The following is a 23,377-nucleotide window of genomic DNA, read 5'->3' on the forward strand; positions in this document are numbered from 1 at the left end:
AATTCAAACAATGGGTACAATGAGTTTTTCATTTATAAGGATTGTTTAAAGATGATTTGTTCATAGTCACAAAATCATATAAAGCTAGAACCCTAGGAGGAAAATGTATGTGTATCTTTTCTTCAATATCTCTTTGTATTATGTGAGTGACTAAACAAGGTTTCTAAGGAAATTTTTGAAAGTGTTCATCTCTGACTTGGAGCAAGAATAATATGTACATTTTACCTTTACAAGGCATTGTCCTGCTAATATTATATGAAATAAGTAGACGGATTTCTGCTTTGTGCTAAAATACACTTTGCCAAAAGATGGAGTTGTCTACGTTGATATTCATCTAGTGAGCATCATAGCTCTAGGGGCTGGACAAGTTAGAACAAGTTCTTAGTGTAAGCAGCCAGATATATGGATTAGATTTTTCATAAGAAAATGCTAGAGAGAAGTGATATGATTTAGGGTTAAACAATATGACAGTTTGTCTAGGTTATGTTTCTATGGTTTTGACTCAACAATTGCTACCAGAGAAATGACTCTCCAGAACTTTGGAAACTTACCCACAGGGTGAGGGGACAGAATGACCAGTCGTGGTTCCCTGTGTACTCGCCATGTGAATCAGACCTTTGCCCTATGTGATTCTGCCTCCAGCATTTTGCTTGCTATTTTCAATGCTAACTACAGACACGAGAAAAAAACTCCCAAGCGTAAACCCAGCATGCTACAAGAAAGCCAACAACCAAGTTTGCATTCTTCTCATGAGCAGGCAAGATTAGTGTTAGAAGCACTGTTATTTTCCTTGGGGTTTTAGCTTACGGCAGTTCCGAAGGGTGTGGGTGTGACCTAGATTGTTACTTTGAAGTACAATATTTAAAATGATTATTTTTGAAAAGGAGGGATCTCTTCTTATTATAAGACCAAGATCATGTGTAATACCCTGCAAAATAACCCACTTACAATGAGAGTTTTAAAAAGGCTAATATTATACACTAAAAGATCTCAAATATTACATTAGTTTTTGGCAGATTGCTTTGGTTTTGTAATTGTAAAAGAGGAACACATCTTTCATAATAAACTGTGATGTTAGGGAAAAAAGTGAGTCACACTAGCAGGTTGACCATTTAAAAAATAACTAACTGGAAATATTGAATAGACTCTATGATTTAGTTAATTTCTGAGAAGTCTTATTTTTAACATTTCAATTAGAAAAAATAGTTTGCAACTCAAGGGTAGTATTTTATATGAATTAAACCTCCTCTCAGTTACATACCATATCCCAGGACATGATTAACAGAGAGAAAAAAATGAAGAGTCACATTCAGTAGGATAAGTAAGTCATATCCCAGGACATGATTAACAGAGAGAAAAAAATGAAGAGTCACATTCAGAAGGATAAATAAGTCAAATATGAAGCAGAAAAAAGGTGAAAGTACAAAAACATACAAGAACTGATGATATTTTGAAAATCATTTATAAGGCAGCAATAAAATTATATGACAAAAAGCACAAGGTGTTCATTTTTAGTTTTAGAAGATGAAGCTATGTAGACAATGGAACAAATAATACGTAAATAGGAGTCTTATAAAAATACTAAACAACTAAAAATCTGGAACAGGAATTTCCAGAAAGCACTAATGAGGAAGCAATCCCTGGTGCCTTTGAATTCACCAATATATAAGCCAACACAAACATACTAACAAAACTGTATTGAAAATAAACTTGAAAAGAAAGCATCATCTAACCAATCAAATGGAATGCTTTCTATACCCTCAGAATGATAAACTACATTATTGGAGGCAAAATTAGCATTTGCCCAGTTTATTTAATTCAGTGTACTCTCCTATTAGTTATATTTACTTACCTGAAGTTAAAAAAAAAAAAAAAAAAAAAAAAAGCCATGACATTGCAAAGGAAATGTTGTCTAAAGAAATAGATTTTCCTCTCTAGAGAAGCCCACCCAGATCCACACCTGAGTTACCTTGAGTTTGTGGACTCAGGTCGGTAGCTCCAACTGATGCCCTGAGCAGCCACGTAGAACTGCCTTAGCTGTACCGCTTCTGTCCCTTGTCTCCCCCAGCCTACCCAGCTGGTGCCCAAGACCACCAGGACCCAGAGGCGTGGGCAGCGTGGGAACATGCTTCCTTTCCTGCTCCCGCTGGCTGCCACCACCCCAGGACCTGGGCAGCCGCTCGTCGAGCTGCTGACTAACCCCGCTCCTGGCTGTCCCAGCTGCAATGAGCTCTGAAGGCTGTGGGTGGCAGCGTCCTTCTCCCCTGCGGTTCTTGCAAACTGCAGCGGCAGCCTCTGCCTCTCCCTCCCTCCCCTTTTTCTGGGGCTTTTCCTGGCAGGGGCTTGGTGAGATCACAGCTCCCAGCGACCAGAGGTATTAGGGAGAGCAACCAAACTAGTGACTGTTTTACTACAGGTGAAGAAGGGGCAGAGATCAGAGGCTCTAGCAGGCGGGACAATGCCCAGGGATTCATGAGCCGGACAAAGCTGTATCCCTCCATTTCCACCGGCCAACACCGCGGAAGCAGTCGACCCTTACCACTGACCTGAGGCCTGCCTGGGTCCAAGCTCACACTTGGAGAACTTTCTGTGAAGTGCAGTGGTACCCAACCACCTTAATCAGATGGCTCCCCTTTTGATCTGAGGAAAAGAGTATTGTGCCCTGTTACCCGGCACTGAAACACTATTTTCAAGTGGTGGAGAAGAAGGGAACAAACACATGGACAAGGTCTACTGCTCTGAATCGCCTTCCTGGTCTCTATCAAGGCACAGTTCTGCCTTGATAAGGGCCTGTAGCTAGCTAAGCTGCAGCATAGCAGAGGGCTTAAAGAACTTGGCTGAAAAAAAAATCAGTTGTCCAGTTTTCAGTTTCACTTACTAGCTGTGTTGTCTTGGGCAAGTTACTGTACCTCTCTGTTCAGTTTTGATATCTGTGAAATAAGGATGACAATAATGGTTTTTCCTGATAGGGTATGTTGGGAGGATAAAATGCTACTGTAAACTATAGTTCCAGCACTTAGCACACAGCAGCTAGGCGTAGTGGCTCAAGCCTGTAACCCCAGCACTTTGGGAGGCCAAGGCGAGTGAATCACCTGAGGTCAGGAGTTCAAGACCAGCCTGGTCAACATAGAGAAACCCTGTATCTACTAAAAATACAAAAAATTAGCCGGGAGTTGTGGTGGACACCTGTAATCCCACCTACTCAAGAGACTGAGGCAAGAGAATTGCTTGAACCCAGAAAGTGGAGGTTGCAGTGAGCTGATAACTTGCCATTTTACTCCAGCCTAGGCTACAAGAACAAAACTCCATCAAAAAAAAAAAAAAAAAAAGAAAGAAGAGAGAGCCAGAGAGAGAGAGAGAGAGAGAGAGAGAAAGAAAGAAAGTCAGTCAGTCACAAATTTATTACTATGATTATATTTTCCTGTCTCCAGGACCCCTTGTATTCTTGTATTTCTTGAAGGATCTAGTTGTTTCACACCACCTTAAATCTTACTTTGCTGTTAATAGAGAATCTGAGAATTATATCGTGTGAGACATCATAATGACTTGTCCTGGGTTCCCTGTATCTGCATGGCTCCAAGTTTCTGTCATGCTTTATGCATTCAGTACATTCAATAAATTGTAATCTGGCACCTCACGTGAGGTCTCTGTTAATGATGTCAGGCTCATCAACAGCCTCTTCCCCCCTCCCCACTCCCCCCAGTGTTCTGTCTTTCCTCCTGTGCTGATATTATTCTACCAACTTAAAATGCCCATTTTCTTCCTCTTTGCTGGGTCATTCTTTACAGTGCAGGGTTCTGCCTGTCTCCCAGATTCTGGGCTCCAATGGACTTTTCCATTTTATGAACTATTATAACACTATTCAAATTGTATAATCATGTTAATTACCTTTGGTTATTCCATGTAGGTATCTATTGTCTCCCTGACTGAACAGTTGCTTACACTTCTTTATCTACAATGTTATCAGTATCTCCCAAAGTTGGTAGCCCATCAGAATTCCCAGGGGAACTTTTACAAAATGTAGATTCTGACTCAGGAAATAGGGCTGAGACCAAAGTCCTAGAACATCTAGCCTATTGATTGACGTATAAATAAGCAGTCAGAGATGCTACTGGCAGTGTATCAGAGAAACGTTTTGAAAGCACTGTGTCCCTAAATCCCAAGGTTACTACCAACATTGTTGCAACATTACTGTAACCTTTGAGTAGGCTGCTTTTTTTACTTGGATGTTTGCTTATGTATATACAGTATACATGACATGTTTATTGCATTACATTTTACAGAGACAAGATGACTACTATAATGTTTGGCTCTCTATTTTTTTTTAACATCAGTTCCAGATAAACACTGTATAACTTTCAATGACCTATTTATTAAACATGGGATTTGAAGAACATGTAAAATACATTTGTTCTTCCCTGTAAAACATTCAGGTGATGAAGAATTTTTCCATTTCTCTGATTTTCTCTTGGAGTGGAGGGTGTGTGACACAAATTTGCTGGCTGACTGAATGGTTGAGGTGTAAATAGGACAACCATAATTATGTGTTATTACACTGATGGCAAACAATGTGATATACACAGACCTTACTGAACGAACCATCCGATAGAGGAACATGGCATTTGGGGAAAATTCTTTTAATTATACATTTGAATATTGGTCTTTGGGTCCTTTGAGGGACAGTGGCTGGTGGCAGGAAGGTCCACAGTGACATGTATCCTCCTGGCTTGATTCTTGGCCTTCTGCAGCCTCTGGTGCCATCCAGAGGGCTCTCTGGAAGCCTCAGAGCAGAGGTCCAAGAGGCCTCATCAACAGCAACCACTGGAGACTCCAGAAGATGCTACAGGAATTGCTTCCCGTTAGAGATGCCACCTGCTTTCCAACAAAGTAGAGAAAGCCTTCCTTCAATCAAAAAATAAAGAGGTATTTTTGTTTCTCCACAGTCTGGTCTTCTTGTGAGTCAGATGCTCCAGTCTCTTTGGTTCACTGGCAGTTCAAGTGACAGGTGAGTCAAAGCACGGAGACTACTGCAGAAACATTTGCTCCTGGCTTCTGTGGCTTGTATTACAGGAAGAGAAGGGGTGGGGCAGGAAGCGGTGGTAGGTTGAGAATTTGAGATTGTACCACAATCCCAAACTCAGGAAACAGGGTTGGTCCAGAGCTGGTCCAACAGTCTGGTCCAGAGCTAATCTAAGATAATTCCATGTCTTTGATTCACAGGTATTTATGGAAAACTGCAGCAAATGCATTATAGTTAAGTCAAGTCTAGCAGGAAACTTGATGTTCACAACAGGATCATATGGAGCTGAATGAGGTGACCAGGAAAAGGACAGGTCTCTGAAAATGAGACCAAAGAAATTTAAATAATTATCATTTCCTTAAAAAAAAAAAAAGGAAAGAAAAAAATTGCTCATCATATCTACCCCCTGAGGCTCAGCATAATCTTTTCTTTCTAGATTTTGAATATTCTGCCATTCAGGTTTTTTGTAGGACACTCAGCTACCCACTGAATTTTTTGGGAGAGGGATAGCATCAGATTATTTTTGTTTTTTCCAGCAGGTAGCATAGGGAATTGACTCCATAACAGTTCGAAAACATTTTTCAGCAGTCTTGACTTCTGCTTTGCAGGAAAGGTCACATCATCACCACCTAGCAGCCAATAATGGAAATGTCACACATCCTGAAATAAGTTATGTCTTGTTAGGACATTTCTGTCCTGGAGGAAATGGAAATCCTTCTGTGAACTCTATTGTCATTCCGTTGTCATACCTGTGTCCTACTGCCAACACAATTTCCTTCATGCCTGAACATCTAATACATACTTAAAACGTAATACATGATTACATAAAGAAAAGTTAAGCTTTATAGTCTTCCTTTTTCCCTATTGTTCTATTTCCTTCAAAAACATCTTTATAGGTATGTTACCTTAAGAACTCGGGTCAAATGCAGCATTTGTAAAAACTCCATATGTTCCTAGGTGGCTAAAAAACAGAAACACAAGGGTGACCACCATATACTGCTTAGTTGTCAACAACACAGTCCAACACATAGTATTTCCAGAAACCATAAATTACCATCCACCCCTGGAATTCTGCTTTAGAAAGGAAAGAAAAATAAAGGCCAAAGAAATATTCGATATCCCACTTAACAGCTCTGGGTAATTTACATTGTATTTTGTACCCGCACTAAGTTATTGTTGATGTTTTACCTACTGAATACCTGTTATACCCTCTAAGGTGCTGCAACCTCTTCTAGGTGAGAAGAAGTAGTTACAAAATTCTTGGCATTAACACTTAATAATCTAACGGTAGTTTTCAAAAGGGGCAGTGTGCCCCCTCGGGGTGTTTTTTGATTTTTATAACCATCAAGAGTTCTACTGATACTGAGTAGGTATGGGGCAAGGGTGCTGGATGTCTGTGACAATAGGGTTCATATAAGGATTTCTATTTCCTCCAGGATGGAAATGTCTTTAAAAGATATCCAGCACCCCTGCCTCCTGCCCACTCAACGTCAGTAGAGCTCTTGTTCGTTGCAAAAATCAAAAGAAATACCCTTGGAGGCATACTGTCCCTTTTTGAAAACTCTTGCTAGATTATAAACAGCAGGGGGTACAGGACACAAAAGAATTGTCCAACACCCCACATAACTTTGGAATATCTGCTCAATATTCATACAGGTTAAAAATCTCTGAGCCTGGAACGCAAGCGCTTTACATGTAAATATTAAGCATTTTTTGCATCTTTAAAAAGTGTAATTGCCATATGAATCAAGGGACAATTATCACAGGTTTTAGGACTCTTTACCAGAGTTGTTCACCATTTTGAAAAATTAGATTAGTGTTGGCCACATCTCTAATGCTCTCTGAGTCACTAATACAACATTTCCCTATCAGTCCACCTGCATGGCTGCTGCTGTCCTAGTGATTCTGCTGGAAGGTGCATGTTTCTGATGACCTCATTGCATCTGCTGGTGCAGCGCCTAAGTTTTTGCATCGTGTTTTTATTATAAATTACTTTTCATTTTATTTCTACTTTATGTTATAATGAGAATATTTGTTATCTGTGTATTTTACTTCAGAATAGAAGAGAAGACATTTTAAAAGACATTGTAAAAAGGAGGCAGGCATTGCATGTAATCATTCTGACATATTACAGTGAATTATAAAGTCAAGCTAGCAAAATTTACTCAATCATAAAACATTTCTACCTTACCTGTGAGGATTCAAGGGGCATTTCCCATCATCTAAAATAAGCGAGAAGATAAGAATGATTGATTTAAAAAAAAAAAAAAAAGATGAAAGAGAGGGTCATTAAGGATAGAAATTATTGGGGAAAACCAGTAGACTGATTTTCAGGTCGGCTCATTAAAAGGGGAATATTGGGAACAGTCTCTCCCTGAAAGGTAGAAAGTGTTTTAGGCTAAATTGAACATTTGACAATATTTAACTCCAGAGTCCTCTCACTTTCTTCCTCCTTCCTTTCAGTATATACATAACTCCATTTCTTTTCAGGGCATCTTGTGTCACTTGCCCTCAGCCCTTAGCTGGGCAAGCTAATCACATACGTAAATCCAAACCAACAGAACAGTGGATGTTTTTCCTCCCAGGTAGCATATTTTTATCCAAATGACAGACTCTCATAGTTGAATTTTCAGCTATGGCTGCAGCATTTTCCTCTTATTTGGCCATAGAAAACTTGAAAGCCTAAAATCAAATTGGGAGAAGCCCAGGAAAAAAAGCTCCCATCCCCAACAAATGAATGTATTTATTATTAAAAATATTGGAACATGGGTAGCTATTTGTCCTTCTGCACTGTTACAGGGTCCCCTGGAAATGTCTCAAAGTCAAAGAAAGGACTTGGGGGAAACATCAAGATTAGAGTGATTCCTACATGATCATAGAGATTAAGGTCTAGGAGCTCTTGCCTCTGCCTTCTGGGTTCTGGGTTTGGTTGAGCAAGCACACATTTTGCATGGAGGGATTCACTGTAGCTCTCAGTACATCTCTTTGGTATTGAAGCAGAGTATTGACCTTTGTCTATTGTCTTGGCCACTCACAGGAGAATATATGAAGATTTGGAAAAACAGCCTCAATGTTTTGGTAGCATTGTAAATGGAGAAAGAATAAGAGTAGGGAACACGTGGTTTTGCCTCTGAGCAGTTAAGAATAGGTGTTGAGACCTATGTCAATAATAGAGAAATTCAATGAGAACTCTTTCAGATTTTTTCACATAGCCACTTTCAATTACCTTGATTTGAGCACTAATGGTCTCTCTGATGCCCCTAGTTACTTTCTATGAGGAGTGATGAAGAAGAGCCCCATTAGGTTATAAACAAAACTTTATGAACTTATACGCAGGCTAAGTGGAGAAGATTGAGAAAGGATGTTTTAAACCTTAAGAGATGGGATGTTCCCATCTTTAATTCCTAGACTAAAGTTATTTTTCTGATGAACAATCTGATGAACACAGTTTCCCTTACAGAGAGTTTTCATCTATTTGGTCTTCTCTGTTTAAATCCTGCATCAACTTTACAAGTTTTCAGGAGAAAAAGTAAATCTCTTCGCTTATCACACCAGGTCACCAACACAGGGGCAGCTTCTTCTGCCCCTAACTTCATCTCCTGCCTCCTCCATAATCCCCTTTTGATTCAGATGCACTTAACTGTGAAACATACCATCTTCTCAATGATTTCACACTCTCATGTCTTTCTACATGCCATTTTCTCTAATGGAACTCTATTTCCATTTTCCCCTGGGCTAAATGCCACTCATTCTTCAAAGTTAAGCTTGAAAAAGGCTTTCTCACCTGACAGTCTGGTTAAGGCATCCCTAGTCTATGTTCTAATAATACCTAGGTTGTATTTGTGTCCTAACACACTTACCACACTTCACTACCAGCATTGATTTCACCTGTCTCCCCTCCTGGATTATTCCTTCCTTAATATCAGAAACCATCATTATGAGTCTCACACTCTAACAGAGATGATGAATAAATGACTGCTACATGAAGAAATGAGTGAAGTAAGGAAGCATAACACCTTTCTAATTAGTTTTAGTGATAGCCTAGGGTACTTAGACCAGAGGCCCCAAATGCCAAACTGCAAAGTAACCTCATTTGAATTTTGGGAGAGGGCTTTTGAAAAATTCAGATTTCTGCAGCCACTCCCAAGTCTCCCCATAGAAGGATCTATATTTTTATGAAGTTCCCTAGGTGATTCTAATGGACAGTCAGTTCTCAAGATCACTTATCTTGGCTTTTTTTTTCTTTTAATGCAAATATTTTCCAACATGAACTACTGAAGTTGTGGTTCTACTTCCCCGCCCTAAATTATGTGAAAGAAAAAAGCAAAGAGAAGACTCTTTCCTATTTACCTTTTTGTCTGAAACGCTTTCTTAGCAAAGCCAGGAGCGTCCCACCCATTATCAGACCTGTTGTAGAAGCCACCGCTCCACCAAAGTAAGTCAGGGCTTCCTGAATAGTCAGTGGTCCTGCTGCAAAACAAACACACACACGCAAGACATAAGAAGCGTATTATGCAAACGAATAATCTTTCTCTGTCAGAAAGTTTCCGAGAACTCTAAGATGTGAGATCAAGTAGGATCACCAAAGGTCCTGGCAATGCTGACAAGCTAACATGAAAGAAGATCTGGAATTCATAAATCCACTGCAACAGAATGGGAAGTGGGGCCTTATTTTATTCCAAGGCTTAAATATAAACCGTAATATCCAAAGGAATCAGGGTGAGGACCCAATAAAAGAAATTGTAGACACAAGAAGCCTATACATGTAAGTTTGGGCAAATAAAATAAAAGTGGGGCCTTACTGTATTCCTAAGGCTTAAATATAAACTGTAATTTCCAAGAAAATTAAGGTAAGGACCCAGTAAAATAAACTGTAAACATAAGAAGCCTACACATGTAAGTTTAGGCAAATAAAATAAACTGTGGGTAATTTTTTTGGCAAAGATTCAGTTATGTAACAAAAGGTAGTCAGGACAAGCCATGAGGGGAAAAAATAGGGGGCTGAAATACAAGCCCAAATAAGTTTTTGCAAACAGATAGAACTTAATTGAGGAAGATCTGCTAGGGTATTTTTAGTGTTAAGTGGTAAGCAAAGGTCTTCTGATATAATAAATTAGAAATCTGCATGAAATAACTCCCAGTTTAAAACATTTTGAAACTTCAAGGTCTGTTAAACAGAGATTATAATGAAGGGAAAGGTTTCACTTCACAAATTGAACACTGAAAAGGAGGGGTGATTACCTACAGTCACTGGACTGAATTTCCACCACTCTATAAGGTAAGGAGATTCTGCCTGATTCATTGTGAAAAACTTATTAAGCAGGGGGAAACCCAGTGATGGAAAGCAAGACCACTATGAGAAAGACACAGACGAAACACTGATTTTGTTATTTTCCACATCAAAGTGACTTCTTAACCCACATGAAAATTGTACCTTGGCAGGTTGGCACGGTAGTTGACCAGTGGCCATTCTCCTGGCATGCTGTTTGTGCTGAGCCATTAAGTAACTGGCCCTCTAGACAATGGAAAGAGCAGATTGATCCATAACTGAAGTTTCCCCAGAGGTTGGAGCAGTTCATCACTATTGGCTTATTAACATGTAGTTCTGGGCATTTCACAGCTGCAGAAAAGAAAGAATGGAAGAGAAACAACATGTGGATTGGAGGTGAAAGAGATTATAGTTTATTTTGTAACCTAACAGTGCCAATAAATGAGGCAGAATGTAAAAGGTCAGAAAGGATATGAGCCACTTCCAATATTCACAGTAGCTCTTCTAACAGCACATACATGAAAATATTCTCCCAAAGGGTGATAGCCAAAGAACCAAGATGGAAAGATGGATACGTAGTAGCATCTGATAAATACCTGCTAATGCATTAATAAATCTTGCCTCCAAATATACTATTTACAAAATTTTAGTTCTTAAAAATACTACTGGTCTAAATGTTATTACTACATTTGCGATCAACTGGCATGTCAGTATATGTTTATTAAAATATTTAATAAGTGTTCAGCATATCTGGACACTGGAAGTTTGAAAGAAGTAGACTGTCATCCTCCTTAAACTACATTTTCAGGGAACTTCAGGTTATTCTTTCTAATTTATGGATAGGAAATTAAAGGTCAGGAAATTAGATTTAATTCAAATAAATGTTATTGATCAGTAGTGACATTTGCAAAGCACTGTGCTATGTTTTTTGGGGGATACAAAAATGAAAGAAACATAGGTCTCAATGCTTTATGTATAGGGTGATAGCTCTTCAGGAAATATCACGTATGGCTTAATTTTTATTTAGGTTCAAATTATTATGAAACTATGGAATGTTTATATGGTCATGTAATATGCAACTTTTAATTTACCAATTTCTATAGCAGGTTTTACATTTCATATACCTATTTTTCTAACACATCTCGGACATCTGCAAATGTTTCTTCAAGTCTCTGAGTACTTGCGTATTAGCTTTAGTTTGTGACATGAGGAAGGGCAGAAGTGATGTGCCTGTGACACATTACTTTTAATTGGGATTGGTGTGGATTTCATAGGGGAGATGACACTTGGAAGTAGTGGTTGTGGTTGGGTGAGACTTCAACATACAGGCACAATGGCTAGCTTGAGTACTTGCAGGAAGGCAACATCAGAATTGCCTTCTCCTTTTCACCTTACCTCTGCATGTTGGAGTTACTGCTGTCCATTGTCCTGAAGGTCTGCAGCTGAGAATGCTGTCTCCTGTGAGTGTGAATCCAGCGTTGCAGCCAAAGTAACAAGTGGTATTAAAACCAAAGGTTCCCGGATGATGCCTACAGTGCATGGTTCCCTGCCCAGGTGTGGTGAGGGCTGGGCATTGCACCCCTGGACTAGGAAGTGATGCTATGCCTGTTGTGAGAAAACGTTTCAATTCAGAGAGCTCCCAATTAAAAGAAGTGTAAAGAGTTAAGGCTAATCTGGAATAACTGCTTTTCACTCCCTTCATAACAAGGGAGGTTCTAGCAAGAGCTATTAAGGAAGTTAAGAAAAACTATCAGTGTCAGATATAGAAAACCAGATGAGGAAAATTATTAAAAAGCATCCTTGAGGAGATGATTCTCCTGGCCAAGAGAAGAAATTAGGGGAGTCATTGTTATTGCTATTTTAAAAAGAAGCAAAAAATGGTACAGAAATGTAAGAAATTCAGCAGAAAGCCAAATATACACAGGCCAACTGCCTGCCCAACCCTGCTTTACTGGGAAGTGGTACTGTTCTCTCACTAAAGGTCAATGTGAAAGTTGAAATTTACTGCAATGATTGCTTTCTATCTCAAACTATTTCTTCCATTTGAATGATCCCACCAGCTTTGTCATTAACTTGCCATGTGGCAGGAAGATGATGATTGACCTTTCTGGGCCTCAATTCCTAAATTTGAAAAACTGGACCAGTGACTCTACCCCAGTATTATCTCTGTTTCTCTCAGCAATAAATTAATGGAGACCATTCAGTTCGCTCAACAAAGCTCTTTCAAAAAAAAGAAGCCATGAAACAAAATTCCTGCTTAAGAATCAATGTATCTTTTATTCACAAACATAAAAATATCCTGTCACTCCTTAGACGTTTTAAAATCCTTCAGCTGTTTGCTAAATCCAAATAGTGGTAATATTGTGGAATAAATTTCCAAAAGTAGAACTGTCTCAGTAAGTACATATTATTACCTTTGCAGGCTGGTGGAGTAGCTGACCATCTTCCAGAAGTTGTGCATTTCACATTATTGGGCCCCTCCAGCTTAAAGCCCTTGTTACAAGAGAAATGGCAGGTGGAGCCAACATTGAATTCTCCATGAGTGTCAGAACAATCCAGGCTGCCCTGCTCTGGGGCGAAGAGTTCTGGGCACTTGATGGCTAGAGTATCAAATTAAGAATGTCACAATCTCCAAGTTTATTCAGAAGTTCTGTGTTACACAAAGTTCATTCACTTATATATTCAAAAAATATTTATTGAGCACCTATATTCCAGATGTTCTGCTAGGCAGCAGCATTCCACAACATATACTGTAGGTCATTTGTTGCAAAGGGCAGTGGGAGGATGGTGAGCTTACAGAGAGGAGTATAGGTACAAGTCATGAAGACAAGGAAGTCAAAGATTTAGGCAGCAATACTCAAGAACTTACAGTGTTACCCTGTTTTCTCTACACCCTCTGCTTCAGAGATCTCGTAGCCTGCCGCAGCTCCCACTATCTTATTTGAATGGGTGCAATCCAGGATTGCATTTCCGCCCTTCCTCTTGCCTGAGACTACTTACTCCCATATATCATGCCATCTCCTCAAATTCAACACACCTAAAACTGCAATGATTGCTTTCTGCCTCGAACTATTTCTTCCATTTGAATCTCCTCGCTAATTCTTTTTTGGTTTATTTTGTTATTGTATTTTAATACCACCCATCCAGATAACACAGGAAAGCTCAAAACCTCCTGGTCAAGATAGATTAGTTTCTGGGAATTCCATGAAGTGACTTTGTGTGTTATTGCTTCTGGTTCTTGGCTCACATTCCCCTGAGAATTTTTCCATTTTCATGGGATAAAATCCCACTAATCCTCCAGGATTTAACTCATAACCTCTCTGAAGACTCTGCTGATCACCACAGCCTGAACTCTTCTCCTCTGAATTCTTCAGCTTTTTGTCTGAACTCATGTGCTGCCATGTCACATGTCATATTCTCCCTCTTCTACTGGATGGAAAGTGTCTAAAACCCAAGAATCATTCATCCTTGAGCCTTCCATAATTCCCATCTCAGGATCTCAAGAGGCAGTGCTCAGTAACCACTTGCCAAGTGAATGAATAAATGAAATTAAATTTTATTCACAATTTCCCCCCAAAAGTATTTTTACAAATTATTGCAGTTACGTGTTTTCTTAGCATTATTCCTTTCTCCCCCTTAGATTCTCTAACATAAGACTATTATTTATCAGTAAATGTTGGGTTATTGACAAATGAAGTGACTATTCTTTCTTTAAATCTAAGGCTATTCTGAAAACAATACCTTGATCAGATAAGTCTCATTTATTTAGCTAGTTTGATTTTTACAAACCTCTTCAAGACCTATGTGCTCCCTCATGGAAAACCGATGTACAGTATTTGGCTTTTATATACTGGTCCATGTACTTTTCATTGAAAGATTATGGATTCTTATTGCATGAATCCATTCAAATAGCCAAAGTAACATAGTGAATTTCAGTTCAGTACTCTCAAATCATTGAGTAATTAACAACTTCATATCTGACATGTCAAGTCAATTTACTAAACATTTTTGAAACATGTCTATTGATGTAAGTCCTAGACATGAAGTCATCTGTGAACGTTTTCACAAAAATAGTTTTCTCATAATCTCCCAGAATTACAACTTTAAACTGAAGAATATGTATAATGTCAGCTGCAGGAAAGCAGGGACCTTGTCAGTTCTTGAAACACTGTATCCCAGAGAACAGGTCCTGACACATAGGAGGGGTTCTACAAATACTTATGAAATGAATGAATACAGTAATGAATACAATTTAATTTAAATGCATTCTAAAAGGTATTCCTACTTGGTTTGAAAAGAAACAAGAGGAATTACTGTTTTTAAAAATTCACTGAAGGGGGCCCTAGTATAAAATGAGAATTACCACAGCATTAAATTCTTTTGGGGGATAGTGCTTTAGTTTCAGTCTTGTCAGTCATGCTCAGCCAAGGTTACATATCCAGACTTTTGTATTTATAAAAGTCTCTGAGCCCTCTTAGGTAAAAATTAACCTTGACCCTTACATACTAAGAATTTGGCTCTGGATCATGTAAAGAAGCGGTTTTGCCTGTTTGAGGGGCAGCCTAGATGAGTTACATGGAAGCCTAACCCAGATCCGGCATATGGTGGGCACTCAGCAAACATGGGATGAATGACATTTGTGGAGTTATCACGGATGCTACTGGAATGGAGATTAGGGCAGATGCAGAGGAAAAGAGTTATAACCAGGAATGACTTTTGTGCATAACTTTGAGAAGTGGTCATATTCTTGAGCCTACTCTAAAACTTTGGCAAAAAAAAACTCCTGAGTAATTACAAAAATAGAAAACAGATAAGGGCTGCATTTATTGCATGCTTAATGCTCGATTTTCACTGACTACCAAGGCAGTTCTATTACATATGGATATTCATTGGTGTTTTCCTGTAGTCCATCAAGTAGGTATACATGATTGTATCTGAATTCATAAACATATTGATTTATATTATTTCAAATAGATTTAGTAAATTCTCTATTTCCTTTTATTATATCATTTTTCTTGAGTTTGATAGAGTTTTCTCAATAATTTTCTGGAAAGAAGATATAGTATAAATAATAAATGTAACTGAGTTGAGTATTGTAAACTCAAACTTTAGAAATAAAACTAGGGGCCGAGACGGGTGGGTCACGAGGTCAGGAGATCGAGACCATCCTGGCTAACACAGTGAAACCCCGTCTCTACTAAAAAATACAAAAAAACTAGCCGGGCGAGGTGGCAGGCGCCTATAGTCCCAGCTACTCGGAGGCTGAGGCAATCTGGCCACTGCACTCCAGCCTGGGCCACAGAGCAAGACTCCATCTCAAAAAAAAAAAAAAAAAAGAAAGAACTAAAACTAGGAAGCCCCATGGAGTCAGAGAAATGTTGGGGGAATGAAGAAAAAATGGAGATGTCAGCTGGGCCAGAGTTTAGAGGACACCAGTTTACCATATTTTAGGATATGAGTAAGCAGGCACAAGGCAGAAGAGCAGAGTTGAGGTTGGGACTTGGGACCAGGACCCCTCCCCACACAGTGAAAACAGACATTAGGAGTTCAACAGCCAAACATGGTCACCAGAGGGTCCATGACAGACAGTGTGAAGGGATTAGGAATTCAGCAGTCTGTATCATGAAAGTGGTCCAACAGGCAGGGACAGGAGGGATACAGAAACTGTGTACAAGCAATCCGTCATGCATGTGGCATCATCAGAGTTGGTACAAGAACCTCAAGCACTGCTTAGGCTCATGAAAAGGGCTTCAGGTCCTGAAGGGCAAAGGCAGAGGCAAGGCTGAAAAATAATCGACCCTCTGGATCCAAGGGTTTTGCGTCTATGGATTCAACTCATCGTGTATGAAAAACATTCAGAAAAAGATAAATTCTATAAAGTTCCAAAAAGCAAAACTTGAATTTGCCATGTGCTGAGTATGTTGAATCCATGCCGAAGAAGTGATGTGTAGGCTTTGCATCGGGTGTTATAAGTAATCTAGAGATGATTTAAAAGTATAAAGGAGAATGTATGTAGGTTGTATGCAAATATTATGCCATTTTATATAAGTGACTTGAGCTTCTGAGGAGTCTGGTATCTGCAGGGGGTCCTGGAACCAATTCCCCCTGCAGATACTAAGGAACAACGAGGCAGAGGCCACATCCCAGAGGGCCCAGGGAACTGGTGTTCTAACTAAAGTGGAACTCTCTGTAGAACCATCCCCCAAAATGAAATCTCACATTGCACTCTGAAGAGACAGCTTGAGAACTCCACCTGCCACACTGCCTCTGCTTACTTGGAGGCCTCTGAGTCCATCTGATGTATCCTAGAACTCTGCAAAACACTCTGTGAAAATTGGGGTTCTAGGGGGCAGTGTTGAGGGTTAAAAATTAATGGGTTCAGGCATATAGGAAAATAAGAGGAACCATTTGCCTAAATTTAGAGCATAAATTTGGAGAATGAAGTAGAAACACAAGTGCAAAAACCAGGGCTCAAGATCAGGATCAGTCAAGGTTGATAATTCCGAGGGCCATACTGGGTTAAAGCTGCTGTTCATGGTCAGGGTTGGGTCTTGACAGCGAGTGGGGACTGGGCCCACAAGGTGGGAGGCAAAGGCCTCCTCCTGCAGAGAAAAGGGGCTGGAAAGGAGTGAGGGGGAAGCAAGGGCTTTAGAGATTACAGATTTAGCAGCCTTGTTGGTTGCATACATGATTTAAAATGTGAATGAGATTTTTTAAGGTTTTTTAATATATTCTTTAGCTTTAAAATGTGGGAAAATAGAACTTATGACAAATGTCAATGGAATAAATGAATAAAAGAGTGAGGAATAAATGAATAAGTGAAAAAGCACAAGCCTAAATGCTAACCTCTATGAATGTTCAGGAATAAGGGAACTTGTAGTATATCTTTTTGACAGCAGATGGTAGCATTTTATGTCTTTCACCCTACAGAATTCTTGGCCAGGAAACTCAAAGATGGTCTTCTCCACTCCTCTCCTTTTGGAATTGAGAAAACGGGAGCCTAAGGGTGTGACAAGACTTTCCTAATGGCACATGACTTGGAGAGAAAGCAATACAAGTCTTTGGAAATTAATCTAGTGCTCATTCCACAGGAAGGAATAAATAATATTTTAGCTGTTTTCACGTAACACTAATAGATTTCTACCAACATATTGTCTCATCTGATCACCAGGCACTGCCATTTCTAAAGTTCATTCAGTGGTTATAGCTGCAATCTGTGGAGTGGAAAAGAGTAAATTCACAAGTGACTTACCCCGGGTTCAGAAGCTCTGCCCTTGGGTGATAGTGTAGGTCAGTGGTCAAAACACTATCCCTATAATCAGACTAGGCCTGGGTTTGCATCCTATTTCCATACTTCTAGCTTTAAGACCTTTGCCAGCTACTTAACCTCTCAAAGCCTCAGTTTCTTCACCTTTAAAATGGGCATAGTAATAACCAACTTAAGGGTTGTTTGTGTGGATTGAATGTGATGATGCTTACGAAATAGGTGGTAGTACATTAAGCAATAATTATTAGCAATTATTGCTGGTCTCATTATTACTAACTCTACACTGAACAATACATTAGAACAATAGTACCTTTTGCAACTAAACAGGAGCTATGAATTAATTAATTCAGTGCACTTCTATTTTAGAACATAAAATATACTAGACACTTTGCCAGCCAGATGTCTCAGGGGAATTAAAGACAGATAAGATCTGGCCCCTGCCTTTGAGAATTCCACTAAATTACCAAAGCTTGTATTTGAGTAAATTTTACTGGTAAATGATCAGCTTCAATTCAACAGATATTTTTCACACACACCCATTATTATTCTGCCTAGCTGCTACAGGGGGTATAAAGATGAAGAAGGCACAGCTCCTGCCTTCAAGAAGCTTATATTCAATATAGAAGTGGAGAGAGGAGGGAAGTGCACACATAGTTATGCTAGGGTTAAATCTCACCCATCCCTGAATAAGGTCTGCGGCTGGGATTTAGTAGTGCTCAGTGGAAGGTGAGTGTAGGAATGAAGAAATGAAGAATGTAGCTGAAGAAGACTCGGTAAGGAAGTAAAACTTTCAGTGACATAACGCTGAGCCTTTTCACTTACTAACAGTGTGACCCTGGACGAGTTATTTAACCTCTTTAACCCTGTGTCTCTTCCTTACCTATAAAATGAGATGATACTGCCTTTCCTCATGTTAGAATTGTGGTAAACAGAAATGCTATAATGACATGAAAGCACTTCCTGAAAGTGTGCAATTTTTTTTTTTTTTTTTTTTTTTGAGACGAGTCTCGCTCTGTCACCAGGCTGGAGTGCAGTGGCGCAATCTCAGCTCACTGCAACCTCCACCTTCCAGGTTCAAGCGATTCTCCTGCCTCAGCCTCCTGAGTAGCTGGGACTACAGGCGCGCACCACCACACCCAGCTAATTTTTGTATTTTTAGTAGAAACGGGATTTCACCATGTTGGCCAGGATGTTCTTGAAACTGTGTAATATTTAACTAAAGCTATTAAAATATTATTTAAAGAGAGGGAGAACTTTTAAATCTAGATTACCATTGTTGTGGAGAGTGTTGTTTGCTTCAGCTCAAGAACACTTTTATATAAATCCCTGATGATTCTCCATTCTCTGATGTCATCTTAAAAGCCATAAGAAAGGACAGGCCCACAGCCTACCTTCACACGTTGGTGGGGAGTCTGTCCAGCGTCCCGATCGAGTACAATCCAATCTTTCTGGTCCAGACAAAGAAAATCCCTCATCACAGATGAAGTGACAGGTGGATTTATAACTGGAACTTCCAAGAGGCTGGACACAGGTCATTGTTCCATTCTGAGGGCTTAGCAAAGGTGTGCAGGGAATGGCTATCATGGGCATGGCAGAGGAGAAAAGAAGAGATTCGTTTTATAATTCAGCAACCTGAACTCTGTAACTCTGTGTGTGTGTGTGTATGTGTGTGTGTGTGTGTGTGATTAATATACAACAATGGTAGTTGGCTAAAAGTGATTGTTTGAATTTCATGATGCTTTATCACCAGTTAGAGGTTGCTGAGGTGTAAAATGTCCGCAGCTTACAGTTGATTGATTGACATCCTGAAGTGCTCAATCACAGACAGCTTTAGAGGTGATTTTTAAAGGAAGCTGGTGCTCTGTTTGGGAAGATAGTGGTGCAACTCATTTTGGTTGCTTCTAGACAGGAGTGGAAGTGGTTGCTCCCTTGATACCTTCTTCAGAAACACCCCTAATGACCTTTCCAGAAAACAATGACAAGTGAGTAGAAACACAGAAATGGAGGAAAATACTTTCTTCCCCTTTCCCAACTAAGTGGTGGAATCTGGGTCCAAATTTTAGCTCTGTTACTTACTAGCAATCTGTTACTATACAATAACTTTTCTGAGCCTCAGTTGCTTTATCTTCTAAATGGGAAAAAGGATAATCCTTGCCAGTAGCAATCCTTAGTTAAAATCGTTAATTAAATCAGATACAAAAATTACACTTAAAATAAAAGAAAAAATCATGGACATATAATAGGTATACAATGGGACTGGCTTTTTGTAAGTGCTAATTTCTACTTCCTCCCAAAAGTCTTGTCCTACAGTGGTCAGCCACAAATAACTCTACTTATTCACTTACAAACAGTTAAATTAGGTCTCATAGTTCTTTGCCAAAGTTTATGCACATAGAGTTTGAGGTGCTAGAGGATGTGCTTGGATTGGAAGTCATGCTCTGTAACTTTTGGTAAGTCACTCAACCTCTCTGAACCTCAATAGCTTCACCTTTAAGATAGGAAGATAACGTTACATAGCTCCCAGGATTTTTACTAGAATCAACAATGAAAACACTGTATGAAATTTTTTTTTTCTTTTAACTTTCATTTTAGGTTCAGGGGTACAGGTACATGTGCAAATGTTAATAGCTGTCAAGATGTTCCTCTGCCAGTGATTGAAACAATAAAGCCTAGATTCAATGTGTCAATGTGTTGACATTAAAAAGTGAAGACTAAGTGAACACATGCCTTAGGGTATTTCTCTGTCGCTCGCTATTTGACCTGGTTGAGCAGTGTATGGCTTTATACCAGAGATAGTTGGGGTATGGCTGTCCTAGGGTCATTTTTCAGCCACTGACTTAAACAGCATGAGGTTTCAAGAACACTTTCTATACCTTTCTCTTCCCTTCATTCCTTCCCCTCTCTAGCTACATTCCTTTCAATCTGATCAACTTCTCCAAAGATCTGGTTCTTTTCTTCTACTTGAAAAGTATTTCTGTAGTAAGCGCGTATGTGGGGCTGGAGAGGACACAACTCAACAAGCCTATAAACTGCAAGGACTTATGGGGGAAAGGGTGTGGGTGAGGACGCTGGTACCACAGAGCCCATTTCTAGCTTTTTGTGGCTTTGCCTTCTGACAGCAAGGGTAGATGTGGAGGGGTGGGAGGACATTAAAAAGGGAAATTGTCTGATAAGAATTACAACAGTTAGTGGATTGCACACCGCATGGTACCTTCCTGCTCAGCCCACATTTGGGTATTTCACTTGATGTGCACCCGGCAACAAGAGGAGAAAGTTCAGAGTAAACAAAGAACTAAAAGCAGAAGGGAACTGGAAGGTCACAGGAAGCCGCGGTGAGTGGCAACCTCCTTGCTGTGAAACACCCAGAGGCAGGACAGTATGGAGCAATGAACTGTAATCTGTGCCCTGCACCACCCAGGCTTGCCTGGAAGAGTTTCAGTTTCTGTGATCACTGTCCTCAGGGATTCCCAGTTCTTCCCACAACTTCTCCAAAGTTGTGTGGACTTTGTGATATGTCCAGACTTCAACATAGCCAGGATGAGCACTTAAGGGGGCAAGGTCACAGCCCCGCCCTGTTCTCTCTAGACCCAGCTCTGAAGGTGCACCGAACCCTAAGTCTAGGGGCTTACCATCCTCTCTGGTGCCTGGGGATGAAGGACATTCAATTCTGCTGTTTATTTGTTTGTTCATTTATTCATTCATTCATTCATTCATTTACTGTTGACCTAGCTTAACAGTGGGGTGTGTGTGTGTGTGTATGTGTACGTGTTTAGGCTTTTGTGTGACCTGAATAGCGAGTGGTTTCCTTTTCATAAAAAATGTGTATCTGCCTGCTTTCACTCAAACGTTGAAAGTATATACAAAGTGAAAGGTATGGCAAATAATGTAGAACTGTCTAGTCTTTTACCCATTTAACTTGATTATTAAAATTGTATATACATCATAAAAATATTAATTGCATAGGGGGAAAAGTAGATGGAGAAAATATTGGAAGTATTCATACCAGAAGCGTAACAGTGTCTATTTTAGGGTAGGAGTATTTAAGAGGATATTTTTTCATTTCTTTATTATATTTCTGCAGATTTTTTATAAATGAAAATCTTGCGTTTAAAAAGCAGCCTTTTCTACAAAAGTTAACTAAGGAGTTGAATACATTGGGGGGAAAAAGATTGGAGAATATAAAAAATATACATCTATCCTTCAATAGCCACAAACATGGATGACTAGAACCGGTTCCAGTTCATACAAGATGTCGCAACACTGACAGAGCACACTGGCTTGTTAAAGAGCAAGTGCAAGTCCGGGCACGGTGGCTCACACCTGTAATCCCAGCACTCTGGGAGGCCGAGGCAGGCGGATCACCTGAGCTCAGGAGTTCAAGACCAGCCTAGCTAACATGGTGAAACCTCATCTCTACCAAAACTACAAAAATTAGCTGGGCATGGTGGCAGGCACCTGTAGTCCCAGCTACTCGGGAGGCTGAGACAGGAGAATTGCTTGAACCAGGAAAGCAGAGGCTGCAGTGGGCCGAGATTGTGCCATTGCACTCCAGCCTGGGTGACAGAGTGAGACTCTGTCTCAAAAAAAAAATATATATATATATATATTTATACATCATATAAATATATATTTATACATCATATAAATATATAAATATATATTTATACATCATATAAATAATATATACACATTATATAAATATAAAAAATATATACATTATATATATACATTGTAGAAATATATATATTTCTAATGTAGAAATATATATATTTATACATTGTAGAAATATATATATTTGTACATTGTAGAAATATATATACATATATATATCAAGTACAATGCAGATAGAATATTTATACTGAATCCACACATTTCTTTCTTCTGAGAATCCTGTAACCTCCAGTACACAGATTAGTTTTTCTCTTTTTTCTATCACTCTTCACCTATTCTAAGTATATTTCTCCAATTTTATACAGATCTTGGAGTGTTTGCAACTGGGTACTTATAAATTCTACCCCTCCCATTTTACCATTATGCCCTGTGGTCCCTAGAAGTGCCAGACCAGCCTTGGGGCAACCACGCTGAAGCAATTTTTTTCCCACTTGGTCTTCTTTCCAGATACCATTTTTGGCCAGGTAAGAAGAGTTCACCTGGTTTGTGACAGGAGCCTTCAGGTCTGGGCAAAGACCCTGACAAAGAGTTAGCAAGGGCCATGCCCTACTGCCTATGGCCAGACATCCTGACACTTGTGTTATCTGCCTAGCCCCCAGAGGCATTTTCATTTGGGATCCTTGGGTTACAGGACAAGACGATGAGAGTATTTATTAATTTTCCAGTCCATTTCAAGGTGGATCTTACAGTTGTCACCTCTAAAATCCAGCCTGTAAAAATACTGCCTACAATTGATTTCCAAGATGTTAGAAAGAATATATTCTTACCTTGGCATTCTGGAGGAACAGAATTCCAGTTTCCAGTAGCCAAGCACTGTAGCACACTCGCTCCCACCAAGAGTAAGTCTTCATTGCAGGTGAAGCTGCAGACTGACTGGTACCTAAAGGCACCAAAGGGGTGGGAGCAGTTCACCTGAGCCTCATTTGGAACTGGGAGATCCTGGCACTGCAAAGCTAAGGGGTGAGGAAGTAAGGAATAAAGAAAGAGTAATACATATGTACTCATTGATTTTTGAGCCATTAACTCTTTCTAGTGTCAAGAACAGGGATTCCTGAATTGGGCTTAACATAGAAGACAAGAAAAGGTGTCATTTAATTATAATGGCACATGAAGGATTTTAGTAGGAAATGCTAAACCTTTGTTAAGCATC

At 39.5% G+C, this 23,377-nt stretch overlaps 2 protein-coding genes across 3 annotated transcripts in view; both read right to left on the reverse strand.

Annotated features, from left to right (window-relative positions):
* F5 (coagulation factor V) overlaps positions 1 to 2,414 on the reverse strand; it is a 72,449-nt gene extending 70,035 nt beyond the window's left edge. Inside the window, exon 1 of the mRNA XM_015124968.3 lies at positions 1,970 to 2,414. Coding sequence (XP_014980454.2) covers positions 1,970 to 2,127 — 158 coding nt within the window. The 5' untranslated portion in view covers positions 2,128 to 2,414. The remainder of the gene's footprint in view (positions 1 to 1,969) is intronic.
* A 1,940-nt stretch (positions 2,415 to 4,354) lies between these two features.
* SELP (selectin P) overlaps positions 4,355 to 23,377 on the reverse strand; it is a 42,023-nt gene continuing 23,000 nt past the window's right edge. Inside the window, exons 9-17 of one of the 2 annotated variants that reach the window (XM_001094728.5) lie at positions 22,995 to 23,180; positions 18,948 to 19,133; positions 12,704 to 12,889; positions 11,685 to 11,894; positions 10,455 to 10,640; positions 9,371 to 9,490; positions 7,212 to 7,242; positions 5,926 to 5,981; positions 4,355 to 5,337 (exon numbers count right to left, since the gene is read on the reverse strand). In XM_001094728.5, the coding sequence (XP_001094728.3) occupies positions 5,927 to 5,981; positions 7,212 to 7,242; positions 9,371 to 9,490; positions 10,455 to 10,640; positions 11,685 to 11,894; positions 12,704 to 12,889; positions 18,948 to 19,133; positions 22,995 to 23,180 (1,160 nt within the window). In that variant the 3' untranslated portion in view covers positions 4,355 to 5,337; position 5,926. The remainder of the gene's footprint in view (positions 5,338 to 5,925; positions 5,982 to 7,211; positions 7,243 to 9,370; positions 9,491 to 10,454; positions 10,641 to 11,684; positions 11,895 to 12,703; positions 12,890 to 18,947; positions 19,134 to 22,994; positions 23,181 to 23,377) is intronic. The other variant, XM_015124960.3, reaches the window with a different exon arrangement.

This window comes from Macaca mulatta, chromosome 1, assembly GCF_049350105.2.
Source record: "Macaca mulatta isolate MMU2019108-1 chromosome 1, T2T-MMU8v2.0, whole genome shotgun sequence".
NCBI classification, from domain to species: domain Eukaryota; kingdom Metazoa; phylum Chordata; class Mammalia; order Primates; family Cercopithecidae; genus Macaca; species Macaca mulatta.